General features: G+C 41.7%; 1 protein-coding gene across 1 annotated transcript in view; it reads left to right on the top strand.

Annotated features, from left to right (window-relative positions):
* Positions 1–14,901, top strand: part of LOC131226203 (autophagy-related protein 9-like) — a 41,096-nt gene continuing 26,195 nt past the window's right edge. Inside the window, exons 1-4 of the mRNA XM_058221968.1 lie at positions 1–180; positions 260–354; positions 3,361–4,010; positions 4,465–4,785. Of these exons, the coding sequence (XP_058077951.1) occupies positions 3,433–4,010; positions 4,465–4,785 (899 nt within the window). The 5' untranslated portion in view covers positions 1–180; positions 260–354; positions 3,361–3,432. The remainder of the gene's footprint in view (positions 181–259; positions 355–3,360; positions 4,011–4,464; positions 4,786–14,901) is intronic.

Below are 14,901 nucleotides of genomic sequence, written 5' to 3'. Positions count from 1 at the left end.
AGGTTCTCTCCCGTCGGCTACAAACGAAACGGAGACAAGATTCTACCTCTTCAATTTCACGTCTCTTTCTTTTCTTCCCTTTCATACGCCCCACGAAGACGAGGAAAAAGGAAAGAAAGAGAGAGAAACAAATCACCCCTTTTCTTTCCTTCTCTTCAATCCTTCAACCCTTCAATCAACGTAAATATCGATTTTTATTTCAAAAATCCCCCTTTTTCGCTTCTTTATTTTTATTTACCCCCATTTTTTGCCTTCTCAGACCAAAATATTTGTTGGGTGTCTCAAAAAATCCAACCTTTGATGGATTTTGATGATCTGAAGGCTTAATTCTACGAACCCTTTGGTGGGTCTCTGGTAAGTTTGTAAATTTGGCTATCTGGAAGCCTTTTCTTGGTAGGCTCTTTGGTGTTATGTAGGCATTTCTAGCTGTTTTTTTTTTTTTTTGAATCCTCTTCTTTGGTTGAGTTGGGTATTTCTAGATTGAATTTAGTTGAAAATTTCACCTACCAGAAGTAAATTTTTTTTTTTTTGTAATTATATTAGAAAATTGCGGATTGCAGCGTCTTTGCGTCAAACGAACTAGCCGTGGGCATGTGGAACCCACGTTTCAGTCATCAGAATGATTATCTGTGGACCCGACCTTGTATTGGGTTATGAACTTCCTCGATAGTAAACTACCGGCTGTCAGAAGGGTGTACATTTTTATGGCGGCTTAGATTGTCGGATGGAGATTTAATGCTGTCTCTCGTATCCCTCTTGATGAGCGGTCGGGATCACTGAGTGGCTGTGTCCCACATCTACAGAACACTGGTCTGGACTAAAATGCTGCTAGTTAGCACCGAGCGTTACATGTTTCCTCTCTCTCTCTCTCTCTCTCTCTCTCTCTCTATGTGAATTTTGATTGACAATGTGGAGTGATGGAGATGCTTCATTTTGGTATTGATATGTTCATTGCATCGGATGGTCTTCCGCCGCTAGTTTGTAGTTTGATTCACAATATTTGGAGTGTTGATGAGAGAAAGCATTGAAATCAAATCCGGGTCTTGGAAAGCTGAAAACTAGCAGCCTAGCCAAATGAAAATTTTCTTATACTATTGTTGCAACCGAACTTGATAATTCCTTTCATCTTTACAGGATTAGTATATGAAAACATGCTAATACTAAGAATTTAAGGTTGACACTATTAAATACTTCATGTGGAATTGTGATTGCTAGTGCTGTTTCTCATCCCATGTATTTGGTGCTTTCTTAGAATTTTGAAAATTGAAGAATGTAGGGGCAGTAGTTGTAGGTCTCATGTGTGTTTATGTATCTATAAATGAAAACTTCCCATGGATAGTTGTATCAGTGTATTTACTAGAGGGCAAGAACCTTCAACATAGATTCCGCACCTGCTCCCGCTCCTGCTTCAAAGTTGTGCTCCTGCTTTTGAGATATTCACACTTTCATATCATTTTGAGGGATGTGTGAATCTAGTCTCATTCCTGCCAACACTCTACAACTATAAAATCACCAATTGCCCCAAAAAAGGCATATAATTGTGCCAATGAATATAGTAATTAGCACAACTACAACTATTGTCAGAAAGTCAAGGAGTGGTAACTTTTTTATCGAGAATCATGTGACAGCTCTATGAATGGCCTCGGTGAAATGTTTGACTTCTAGTTAGGAGTGCAAATGCGTCAGGTTGGGGTGTTCTGGATCTGACCTGTTTGATAATTGGGTCTGTATTTTTGCCCCAGTCCCAACCCATTAATGCCTGGCTTTTGTTGGTTCATACAGAAATCAAAATAAGTTGACCCATTTGTTTAATTGGTTAGGTTCAAGTTGGGTCTGGTTGTGTCTACTTAGGGTTTTTACACAAATGATGCCCCAAATATGTTGTTTGTCTTCTTAGGGTTTTACGGGTCTGGTTGTGCTAGGTTTTGTTGCACTTTTGTATAATTGGGTTGGGATTCTTCTTTATGTTGTTTTGTTGGGTTTTGTCCTTGATTTTCCTATTGTGCTTTGGGTGAAATAAAGTTGGTTATTCATTAAAAAAAAATGTTGGTTGTGTCTAGACTTAAATCAAATGAGCCCTGAAAGCTCTTATGCCATCTTAGATAAAATTTGGGAGGAAGCTAAGATTAAAATCCAAATATAAATTGCTTTTGGTAAACTGCACAATACAGATTAAAAAATCACCCATAAGCAATACATAGTAGTTGAAGTCTAAATACATGCGGGTGTAGATGGAGGTGTCCCCTTAAGCGATAGTGCTTTTTTACAGCTAGATACCTCGTTCTAGAGTGGATGGTGGCCTCCCCTTAAGTGGTGGCTAGGCGTGGGTTGGGTTTTGTTAATGGCTTGTTGCCTAGGAGTTGTTCGTGGCCTTCTGTTTTCTGTTTTCTTTTTATTCACTTTATTCTTTCAGCTTTTGCCTCTTCTATCAATAAATTGTCACCCTTCAAAAAAAAAATAAAATAAAGAAAAATAAAGAAAAATAAAAAGGAATATGCACTTTGTAGTTCAAATGTTACTCTCAACTTGGTCTGGGATGGGTCTAGGTCTCAATTGGGTTTGGGTCAGGTCCATTTTAGGTTGGTCCAAATTGGACAGGTTTAGATCAGCAATTCATGCTGGATTGATTTTGAGAGGTCCCGGACCCGTCCCATTTAATAACCAGGGTGAACTTATGGACCCAGTCCTGCTCTGAGGGTACTAATTCAGATCGATAGCTGTTGATCGTTGGGTTGGGTACAATGATCCATTGGATTGACCCAACCCATTTGTACTCCTACTTACAACTTGATCGCTTGAGACAACTTGTCAATGGATACAATGCGAGACTTATGCTTCTTCCAAATGGTAAGTCATGATCAACCTCCAGGCACTTTGGATGCCTGGGAAATATTAAGATAGAAGAAATATGTGAAACATTGGCTTTTTCACCATGCACAGATGTTGGAGAACTAAGTTGTTAATGCAGAGACTGTTGATTTGCATGTTTGACCAAAATAATAGTCGACATGTTGGTGGATGACCCAATTCACTGCCATGCCACTTGACTTTGGTTCTATTGTTTCGTAGCTAGTTCTTTTGGAGATTTGAAATGATTTCTGAATCCTGTGTGTGAATTGTTTTGTTTGTATGATTTTTGCTAAAAGTTCTGATAAATATTGATTTCAGTTTCTGTTGCTAATATCATTCGATCTTGGCTTGCATTGCTAAATGGTTGGTATGGCATGCTTAGCAAAATGCTTCTCTCTCTTCCCATTCATACTGCCACTGTTTATTCCATGAGATGTGCTGCACTCATGCTCCTCCATATTTCTACAAACTCTCACAGTATAATACTGGTTCTGTTTTTTCTATTTCCAGCTATCTTAATCATTCACAAGTCGAAACAATCAGTTTGGAATGGACTATCAATGCTTGCATGGTCGAAATTGAATGATGTCCACAGACCAAAAGGGTGCAAATGCTTTCACCCGATTCAAATTGCCATGGCGAGCAGAATCACCACTAACCACTGGATTGCTTAATGACTCCGTTCCTGAGATAGAACTGTCCTCGTACCAAAGGCTACCGAGTTCTGGTAGTGAGAGCCCTTCTGGACTTCTCAATGGTGAAAGCTTGAAGGTAGAGGCAATTGCAGATTTAGATCTATTCTTTGAAAGGTTGTATAGTTATTACTGTGAAAAGGGGCTTTGGTGCATTATCATCAAGTGGATAGTCGAGCTCTTGAGTCTTGGTTTCACGATATGTTTTTCCGGGTTTTTCTTATTATTTGTTGATTGGCATGGTCTGCGCAATGCGAAGTGTGGGATAGATGCAGTTGAGTCAGGAATAAAGCCTTGTGATCTGGCTAAGGAAGCTCTTGACCGACACCCTTTAACTCCTTTTACATTTTCCAAAGCTATCATTGTTGGGTATCTGGGAATATTTTCTATTTATTGGGTCTTTTGCTTCTTGAGGTTTTTTGCGCAGTTGAAAGATACATTGGAGACCCGTCACTTCTATTATAATTGGTAAGGCAGATTTTATCTGGCATTGAGTTGATGTTGAAAATAATAGCAATCACAAGGGGTCTGTACCTCAGCAAAGGGTAGATTGCTCATGCTACAGCATCCTTACATGTGGAACTCATGATTCAATGATCTAACCATTAATCTGACAGGCCTGCTGTTAATGGGATACCCTTAAACTTTCCAAGGTTGGAAGATTCTAGGCCCTTCTACCATTATCCTTTTCTCCATTGAATGATGGTCACTGCCATAATTATTTATTGAAACTGGGTTCTTCCACTTTGGGAGATGGGGGATCATGGCACATCAGATTGTTGATCTGCAAACTATGGACCATATCTGTTTCCAACTGGAGCATTGGTGAACTCCACATTTGTTGAGAGTCAGGACCCTATAGTTCTCTCTTAAATAATTGTGATGAACCATTATTGAATCCTTTGGCTCTCTTTTCTTGCAGTCTTAATGTTACAGACCGTGAAATTCAGACTACTCCATGGGCAGTGATTCTAGAAAAGGTGGTTCAGATACAAAGATCGCAGCAACTATGTGTGGTGAAGGATCTTTCAGCACATGATGTTGTTATGCGGATAATGCGCAAGGATAACTACTTGATTGGGATGCTCAACAAAGGGGTGCTCGCCTTCCCGATTCCTCAGTGGGTTCCAGGAGCTGGTCCTGCTGTCAACTCTAGAGCACACGGGCGAAAACATCATCTGATACTTACAAAAACTCTAGAATGGACATTAAATTGGTGCATATTGCAGAGCATGTTTGACAGGTACTTTCTATTGCTTTCTAATATTTTAATGTGTTGAACTTCCTACCTGCTTCAGATAGTTTTTACCCCCTTTAAAATTTGGTCTCTTAGGGAATGTATTATGAGTTTAGTTTTTTCCCCCTTTAAAATTTGGTCCCTTAGGGAATTTATTATGAGTTTTCTGTTGTAACAAAAAGAAAAAAGAAAAAGAAAAAAAGAAGTGCTGTTGAAGCTTATCATTGCAAAACTAGCTAGACTCTCCAAACGAAGTGAATTGACTATGGATAATGGTGACGGAGACGCGCATTGGGCTCCCATCTGCTAGAAGAAGAAATTATTATTATTATTATTATTATTTATTTTTTATATAAATTTTTTAATATTTTCATTGGTAACATCCCCTTCTCCATCTAGACTTCAGATTTATAAGAGGATCTTTGCATATTTGGAGCGGTGGTTGATGTCTTCATCTTGAAGTAGAGAGGGTTTGGGATGAGCCATACTCTTGTCTTTGTGCTCTACCAATGCTTCGACTAGGTTGATAAGGTAATTGAAGCCATGAAAAATAGGCTCATTGGTGAAAGACATCTTACTGCCTACAAGCTGAGAGAATATTCAACAGGTGATGTCCAGAAGCTTTCCACCACTTGTTCTACCCTTGTCCCTAGTGATGGTCCTAGGCAAGGTATTCTGGATCGGTAACGATGGCCATAACGATCATCATTGTTACTGATAAGAGGGCACAACGACCGTAAATGACCCCTGTAACGGTCAGAAATTTTATTTTGCCCAAAAAATTCTGAAAAAATATTTAGAAAATCCAAAATAACGTAAATATTCTAAATTTGTATTCCTTTTTTTGTTTTGAACATGTTATTGGTAGCGTAACGGTTCACACTTTGGTGAGAGTGTTGTATCTAGTTGTCTGGTGAATTTATGAACATGGTTATGTGCTTCTAATATTTACACATCACAATCAATTGTTAGAACTAGAAATCGGGAAAAGGGCATAAATACCACTTTTATGATATTTTGAAAAAAAAAGGCTCTTGGAGCCTCTATTTGCCCAAATTGCTTCAATCTGCATTTTTTATCCTAAAAACTATAGCAAGAGTGGTTGAAATTTGTTGTACAATAATCTATGAAAACTTTTGGAATAAGAAAAGTAAAAAAATGAATTTAAATAGAAAAAGGTGGCTGTTTTTTCAATTGTTATGGGGGTAACGGTCATTATGCCCCGTAATGGCTGTTACGGCCCTCCTAACAGCCGATACGGCCCCAAAAAACCAACTGCCCTGTTTCACCCTTGTATCACGTAACGGTTACAGCTGTTACCTATATGTATTGACCTTTACGGCCGTATTGTACGCTGGATGACAATATTCTCGGGATTTTAGAGGCTTTTTGCTCAAAAGATTGGAATGCAGCTTGGTGGTGTCGGTTGTTATTGAGTGCACATCAGTATGTTGTCTCTTGACGTGATTAGGTCCTCTCTATTAAGGGCTTCAAAGGTGGTACTTGAGGGAATCTCCCCTAGCAGCTTCGTACCCTCTTTCTTTGAGTGTGGAGATGATCTCATTCTCTAAGATGACAAACCTCCATTTTCCTAAGAGTTAGTTGGATTAAGCTGTATTGTGACCGTCTTAGTCATTTTTTTTTGTTGGCGTCAAGGTTCGGAAACATGTGAGAAATTGATAAGTTATTGTCCAAGAAATCCTACATGATGTTTGCCATGGTTAGGATGTTGACTGAAGTGAAAGTGGTGGTGGGTAAGGTTGTAGACATGGAAGTTAGCGGGCTATCGTTCCCCATTCTTGCCATTGTGGAACCGTTGGGGGTTATCCAAGCCACTCAGTCTTTTGTGAGTGGTGAGCGAGTTGGGGTGGCACTCGACAACCTCCCATAGGTCTTTGCAAGCCTAGATAGATGTTGGGGACCAGGGTGGAGCTACGATTGGTGATGGTGTGATGCGGACATCAGTGGTACACCCTTTAGAGTGTACTAGAGGAGGAGGTGTCGCCGACAGAGTACCAGAGCGGAGGAGTTGATGTGGATGGACGCTGAGTCCATCGGACCCACTATCTGATGTAATATGAGTGCAAGAGCGGCGTGACCGCACCCTGACTACAAATCCATGGGTCGGATTTCACACCCTACCACACGGGTGTTTTAGTTTTAAACGTTTTTGTTCTTTTTCCTTGTTTTAGGGCCTTTATTGCGCTTTCTTTATTTTTCATCTTTTTGTTATTTTTCTTGTTTTCAAGGGCTTTAGTGTACTTTTACTTTTTCCATGGCTTATATGTACGTTGTGAGAAACTCTATTTTAATTATTATTGAATGGATAGAAATTCGTATTTTTTCTTCTTCTTTTATCTAGAGATTAGGGTTTCAGGCCAATTGGGTGTTGAGAATTCCACCCCGATTTCAGGTTTCCTTCTTTCTAGATCTTCGAGGTGCAGGAAAAAGGTAAGAATCATCCTCATTCTTTTATTTTGATGACAAAGGACTCATACTTTCTTCATCTCGAACTCTTTATTCTCCACCCCTTTCGTTTCTCTCTGGATATCCTCCTCCTAGTTTGAACGAAAAAGAGGGATGGTTAGTCAGTAGAATCAAATTCAAACTTAATCGTTGACTTATACTAGATCTGGGATATCCTCATATCCTTAGGTCCTCCATTTTTACTATTTATGTGATTTATGCTAATGAGCATGATTTTGCCGGAATGACCTCATCTTTGTGTTGAGATATAGCTAATCCTTTTGATTGGAAACGGTTGGTTGATTGGTGTATTTATTTGCACATTCTTTAACCTAATTATATATGCATTTAGGATTAAGTCATCACATGTCCCTGCATCATAGTGGCTTTTCAGGGATGGTATGCAGGGGCACAAATCATGATATGAAACTTGTTGATGGTGTGGATGCCAAGGTATGCAACGACGATGATGTGGCTTTTTTAGGGATGCTGTGTCGGGGCACAACTTATGACATGGAACTTCTTGATGGAGTGGACGTCAAGGTATTCAATAATAATAATGGTGGTTGTAATAGCCTCCATGATGCCGTTACCCCTGTATCAGCCTTTTAACGGATAGTTATGGGGTTTCCCATAATGACCTTTACGGCCTTGTAATGCGTAATGGTTCCACCATTACCGTTATGGCCGTAATGTAATAATTTTTGAATACTTTGGTGGACGCCTTGGGTCCATGGGGATTGGTGCCTGATAGTTATGGGGATGATGTCCCTCCTAGAGACATGGTTCGTTAGTGGTGCAGGTGTGGAGGAGGTTTGTAGGGTAACTAGTGGTGTGCACGTGGGTTGAAATGATGAGGTGGAAGCAAGGTGTTCCGTAATGGTAACGGTGACCTTAACGGCCACCACCATTACCTTTACAATATGGGGGCATAATGGCTGTTACGGCTCCGTAATGGCCATTATGGTCTCTCTTTTTTATTTTTATTTATTTATTGAAAAAACCCTGAAAAGCTTGTATCTGTCCTGTAATGTTAATTAAAAAGCATGAAAAACCTATATGTCCCGAATAGACAATTACGGGGCTATTATGGCCTTTATAGGGGATGTAACGTGCCGTAATAGCAATTACGGGTCATTTCTTTCCATAACGGCTGTTACAGCCGTTACGATCCCATAACGTGTAACGGTTGCCACTGTTACCTTTACGTAACGGCCTTTACGGTCTCGTAATGGCCGTTACGGTCCCGTAACGACCTTTACAGCACACCATGGGTAGAAGCCACTCTTCAAAGCTGAAAAAGTCCTCTAGAGTCAAGGCATGGCGAGGTCTTTTGGTTTGAAGGAGAGGGTGGAATCCTTGCCTTATCAGGGCCTCTAGGGCAACATGCAGGTGGTTTAAGAATTCCACACGTTGGGTTGAATCACCTTCTTAGGGATTGCTTTTGGCGCTTAGTATGATATATCATCTGCCCTACAAGATTAAAACCAACCATTTTTTGTGCCCAATGGCGTTTATTTGACCGGGGGTTTAGATGGGGGGGATGCGTGGCATTTGGATATATCATGCTTGGCATCTCAGTAGAATTCGTCCATTTTCCTTGGGTTTTGGTGGTCAAACCTCAACATTCCATGCTTGCACCTCAGCTCTCTTCTCAACGCTCTGTGGGTGCTCCTTAGATATTACCTTCGTTGGTGTGGATGCAATGGTAGCAATGGCCTGTTTCTGGAGTTCGATTTGGTGAGGTCGGTGGTGTTGCTTTGGGTTCTACTTTCTTGAGTAGTGCTTCACTTTCTTGGTTTGTAGGACTATTTGTAGGAAGTCAAGCCACTCCCCTCCTCTGACGGGCAATGAGACAACTCCTTATACAAAGAATGAACTGAGAAGCTACTAGATTTGGCTGTTCCGTCCCTCACTCAAGGGGACAACCTAACACAATGGAGTCTTGTGATTAGTTGCGCAAACTCTTCTGCTTCCTCCTCCATAAGATTCTTCTGCAGGTGGGGGATCACATGCCAAGATCCTTCAAGAAACAGTAGGCAACAAACATACTGGTCGGGGGTAAGATCCACTAATCTCAGGAAGTCCTCCTAGAGGGGGTGCTCACCGATCTAATGATCAACCCAGAAACATGTTGCTGTCCATCACCATAAGTAAATTGAATTGTTTCGCTGAATTTGTACGTTACTCATGTTCCACATTTCGGAAGCCTTGTACATTGAAGAGCTCTTCACCCTCGGGGTCCTGAAATGGCTTTGTCCTGGGTAGATTGAAAAAGGTGGTTGGGGGAATTATTTCTCTCTCACATTTTGCTTTTGCTCCAAGTAGGTTGATTCTTAATGGGCCTTTTGTTGATAATGAGCTAGTGGATAAATATTACAAGATGGGGATGCTTCCTTTTAAAGGTGGATTTGGCTAAGGCGTGTAATTGTTTTACTTGGAAGTTCCTTTTGTATTTGATGAGCCGTATGGGCTATTGGGCTGAAGTGGTGTAGCTGGACAGGCTGGAGCCTGCATTACATTTGGGTGGTTTTCGGTCGTCAGTAATGGCGGCCTAAAAGGCTTCTTTAATGAGCAGCATGTGATTTGAGGGGAACCCCTATCTCCTCTGCTCTTCTTGATTGTGGCTGTGGCTTTATCTAGAGAACCCGTCATAGGGCGGCAAGCACTGAGATTATAGTGTTGATGTCATGGTTTCCCACTCTCATTATACAGATGATCATGACATGTTGTTCTTTGGTGTTGGGTCTTTGGGGGAAGCTGTTGCATTTAGAGATATCTTGCTTTGCTTTGATGTCGTTTCTAGGCTGAGTGTGAATGTGGATAAAAGTAACTTCTTCAGTATTAATCTTGGCAGTGGGAAAGTTGAGGCTATCATGAGGGAGGTGGCCAATGGTGTGGCTTCTCGTCCTATTTCACATCTTTGTGTATTCCAATCTCCAATGGTAGGCCCTGGAAGAATATCTAGGGTCCTATCATTGAAAGGTTTAACAACAAGCTTGCTTCTTGGAAGGGGAGTTTTCTTCTTCCTTTTTCTCCCTTGGTGGTAGGATTATGCTAATTAAATTAGTCTTAGTGAGATTGCCTGTTTACCTTTTGTCTGCCTTGAGATGTTTGGTGGTAGCAACCACAAACATAATGTAAAGGATATGCAATGATCACAAACTACTTTACCTCTCCTGTCAAAATCTGCATTTGACTGCCAATTCCTGTGTTTGGCTTATTGGCAGTAAAATCATAATGATGGCATCTTAATATTACTTTATTGTCAAATCATCACCGAAACTCACTGATGTCACTGTTTGGATTTGAGATCTTCATGGTAATGCCATGGAAATGTGCAATGGTTACAAATTACTTTAGCTCGTCTCCTGAATGCATTTGCATTTGACCAACAATTCCTATGTTTGGTTTGGCGGTGGTAAAATCATAATGATAACACTTTTCCTTTACATTATCGGGGTAATTGGTGAAACAAACAGGCCCTTGGTTGCTGGTTTGAGTGGTGCAAACTGGATAGTGTTCGGGGGTCTAGGGATTAGAAATGTCAGGACGTGCAGCATTGCCTTTTTTGCAAGTGGGCAATGTGATGGGGACATCATGTGCACACACGCACACACCACACCCCCTACGCACGTACGTACGCAGAAGGAGGGCCCCACCATCGATCTGGCTTGACGATGACGTCCAGGGAGGGCCTCCTAGGTAGAAGAAGTTTTGGTTCAAAAGGGTGGGCCCAATAGTCAAGAAAAGCCCATCATGGGATCTCATGATCGTGACCCACTCGTCGGATTTATTTCATATTTTAGGTTTTGCTTATTGTTATTATTTAGAACATCCTGAATGCTTTAGATTTCTTTGTTTGGTTTTTATTTTAGTTTATTTCATCGCCAAGTAATAGGTTGCGCACATGGTGCGAGTTTTTGGGGTATACGGTTTTTCCTATAAATTGGCACCCCTTGTAGTTCTTTTCATTCATTGAAGCTTAATAAAAATTCCTGCTTTATTTTTCTGCTCTCTTAGTGAGTTGTGGAGGAATTCAAAAGTGGGTGTGAAGCCCTCCCTTTTCGAAGGGCTAACTACCGTGGTACGAAGCCACATCTATCCCCATCCGCTCATACCCTCTTCCATCCATATCTCTCATCTTCTATCATCATTATTGCTTTGAATTTCCCAGCTTTTGCAGCTATTCATCCCCCTACAGCCAGTTTCCAGAATCTGGACCTGTAGGAGGGTTGAAACTTCGGCGGATCACTACGCCTCGACCTTACGTCGGATTGTCGTCAAACTTGGAGGGATTTGAGGTCTCTCCTGGCCGACCAAGGCCTAGGTATCACTTTGGGGAGGCGGGCTTTCATCACACGTGCGGTCAGCCCACCCCGCACGTGCATCAGCCCCGGGCTACCATCTGCACGCAGGAGCTTTCTCTGGGTCAGGTTTTCCTCTGATTTTCCTATTTTCATTCCTATTTCCTAAACCCTAGCCTTAGTTTGCATTAGCCCTAATTTATTTGCCATTTTTTTCACCCTAGGGTTCCTTGAATTGAGATTGGGGAATTCCTTGGATTAGGGACTGTTTGCTATGCATGTGTGGTTGATTTCTATTTCCCTTTGAGCATCGTTTGGTTTATAATTTTTATTGGTCCAGTCTTAGCCTGTGTAGGCCTGGACTCGCACTGATTCCCCTAGCTTGAATGTTTGAGCTTTTGTGTGGGATGTGGAATTTTTGTGTTATTGTTTCTGAATTAGTGTGATTTAAGCCTGAAATCTTGCATATCATGTTTAATTTCATGTCCTGCATCAAATTTGGTATCAAAGCTTAGGGTTCTTATAGGGGAATACATTACGTGTTTAGAGTTAATTTGTTTGAGTCCATCATGCATTCAGTTCATCATATATAGCTTTTAGGAGTCCATAGTCCTTGATATTAGTTGCTGAAATTTCTGTTAGCAGGAAGTTAGCAATTTACATTGCTGTAACTTTCTGTTATTCCTTTATTTTGACAACTATATTGCTGGATTTTAGTAGCACTGCGTAGTTTCCCTCATATTGAGTCTCGTAGGATCATTTAGTCCCATATAGTCATCGTAGAAAGTCCTTAGGTGGAGTTGCAAGTTGTACGCCCACACGTACGGGTCATGGTTTTGGCTAGCACCCTACACTAAACATGGAACAACTGCTAGAGTCAGTAAACAAGCTGTCCCAGCAAATCGAGTCTTTGGGTAAGCGCTTGGAACAAGACATAGATCAACGCCTTGACCAAATAGATGCCTTCCTCAGGACAAACCCCACCATTAGGGAAGATGACAAATTTCAGGCAGGTGGCCAGGAGGATAGACCAATGAATGGAGGTGGTCAAGGAATTAGTCATGGGCGTGCACCCGTACCTCCACCCCATGAGGGACGTCAAGACCATTATTTTAAGGGGTATAACATGTGCGGCTTCATGGCTAGAGAGAGTGCACCAGAGGCTAGTGTAGAGTTACCTACTGAGGCCATTCCAGTAGTGGATGAGTTTCATAATGTCTTTCCTGATGATCTACCGGATGAGTCTCCCCCAAGGAGGGATATAGAGTACACCAGAACATGGGATACCGTAATATCTACAACCAAGTTTGCGTTTAATAGTTCTGTCGATAGGTCCACGGGTTTTAGTCCTTATGAAGTCGTTATTGGTTATAAACCTGAGAAACTTATTGATCTTGTCCTTATGTCACTTTTCCATAGGCCGTCAGAGCCCGCGGAGTATTTTGTGCATCACATTCATTCATGGCATCAAGAAATCAGGCAGAATATCACTACTAGTAATGAACATTACAAATTTTCTGCAGACCAACATAAATGTTTCAAGGAATTCAATGTAAGGGACTCTGTGATGGTCTGCATCAGGCCCAATCGGTATCCTCCGGGGGCCGTTCGTAAGTTACACGCACGTAGCGCTGGACCCGTCAAAATTATAAAACGAAACGGTCTCAATGCGTATGTGGCAAATCTTCCACCCTCCATGGGATTTAGTTCCACATTCAATGTGGAGGATCTAGTTGCATTTCAAGGGGCCATTGATCTATTGTCCAGCCTTTCGCCTAACCATCCTGATTCATCGACTTTTCCCTTGATCCATGGCCCCCTCCCGACCCATCTTCCCAGCTACTATGTCTCATACCTACCCCTCCCGACCCATTTTTCCAACCTCTACCTCCCATACCTACCCGTCCTGACCCATTTTCCCAACCTCTACCTCTTATACCTACTTGTCCTAACCTATCTTCCCAGCGACTACGTTCCATACTTACCCTTCCCGACCCATTTTCTTAGCCTCTACCTCACATACCTATCCTTCCCACACTTAGAGAGGAAATAGATGATATTTTGGACTATCAGATAATATCCACGTCGGACGGCGGGTTTCAGAAGTACCTGGTTAAATAGAAGTCATGCCCAGCTTCAGACAACACGTGGCTCACTGAGGAGCTTCAGAGACTTGATCTTGACATCTTGGATTGGTTCAGGAGTTTTATTTCGCTAGTGGCGAACTCTTCTCAGCCGGGGAGAATTGATGGAGACATCATGCGCACACGCGCACACACACCACCCCCTTACGCACGTACGTACGCAGGAGGGCCCCACCATCGATTTGGCTTGATGACGACGTCCAGGGAGGGCCTTCTAGCTAGAAGACGAAGTTTTGGTTTAAAAGGGTGGGCCCGATAGTCAAGAAAAGCTCATCATGAGATCTCATTATCGTGGTCCACTCGTCGGATTGATTTCATATTTTAGGTTTTGCTTATTGTTATTATTTAGAACATCGTGAACGCTTCAGATTTCTTTGTTTGGTTTTTATTTTAGTTTACTGCATCGCCAAGTAATAGGTTGTGCGCATAGTTCGAGTTTTTGGGGTATAGGGTTTTTCCTATAAATAGGCATCCCTTGTAGTTCTTTTCATTCATTGAAGCTTAGTAAAAATTCCTGCTTTACTTTTTTGCTCTCTTAGTGAGTTGTGGAAGAATTCAAAAGTGTGTGCGAAGCTCTCCCTTTTCAAATGGCTAACTATCGTGGTGCGAAGCCACATCTATCCCCATCCGCCCCTACCCTCTTCCATCCATATCTCTCATATTCCATCATCATTATTGTTTTGAATTTCCAAGCTTTTGCAGCTATTCATCCCTCTATAGTCAGTTTTCAGAATCTGAACCTTTAGGAGGGTTGAAACTTCGGCGGAGCACTACGCCTTGACCTTATATCGGATCATCGTCAAACTTGGAGGGATTGGAGGTCTCCTCTGGCCGACTAAGGCCTAGGTGTCACTTTGGGGAGGCGGGCTTCCATCACACGTGCAGTCACCCACCCGCGCACGTGCGTCAGCCCCGTGCCACCATCTATACGCAGGAGCTTTCTCCGGGTCAGGTTTTCCTCTTTTCATTCATATTTTCTAAACCCTAGCCTTAGTTTGCATTAGCCCTAATTTATTTGCCCTTTTTTTCACCCTAGGGTTCCTTGAATTGAGATCGGGGAATCCCTTGGATTAGGCACTGTTTGCTATGCATGTGTTGTTGATTTCTATTTCCCTTTGAGCATAGTTTGGTTTATAATTTTTATTGGTCCAGTCTTAGCTTGTGTAGGCCTGGACCCGCACTGATTCCCCTAGCTTGAATGTTTG

Source organism: Magnolia sinica, chromosome 14 (genome assembly GCF_029962835.1).
Source record: "Magnolia sinica isolate HGM2019 chromosome 14, MsV1, whole genome shotgun sequence".
NCBI classification, from domain to species: Eukaryota; Viridiplantae; Streptophyta; class Magnoliopsida; order Magnoliales; family Magnoliaceae; genus Magnolia; species Magnolia sinica.
Note: the sequence above shows the minus strand (reverse complement) of the source record. Positions and strands in the feature narration are given on the sequence as shown.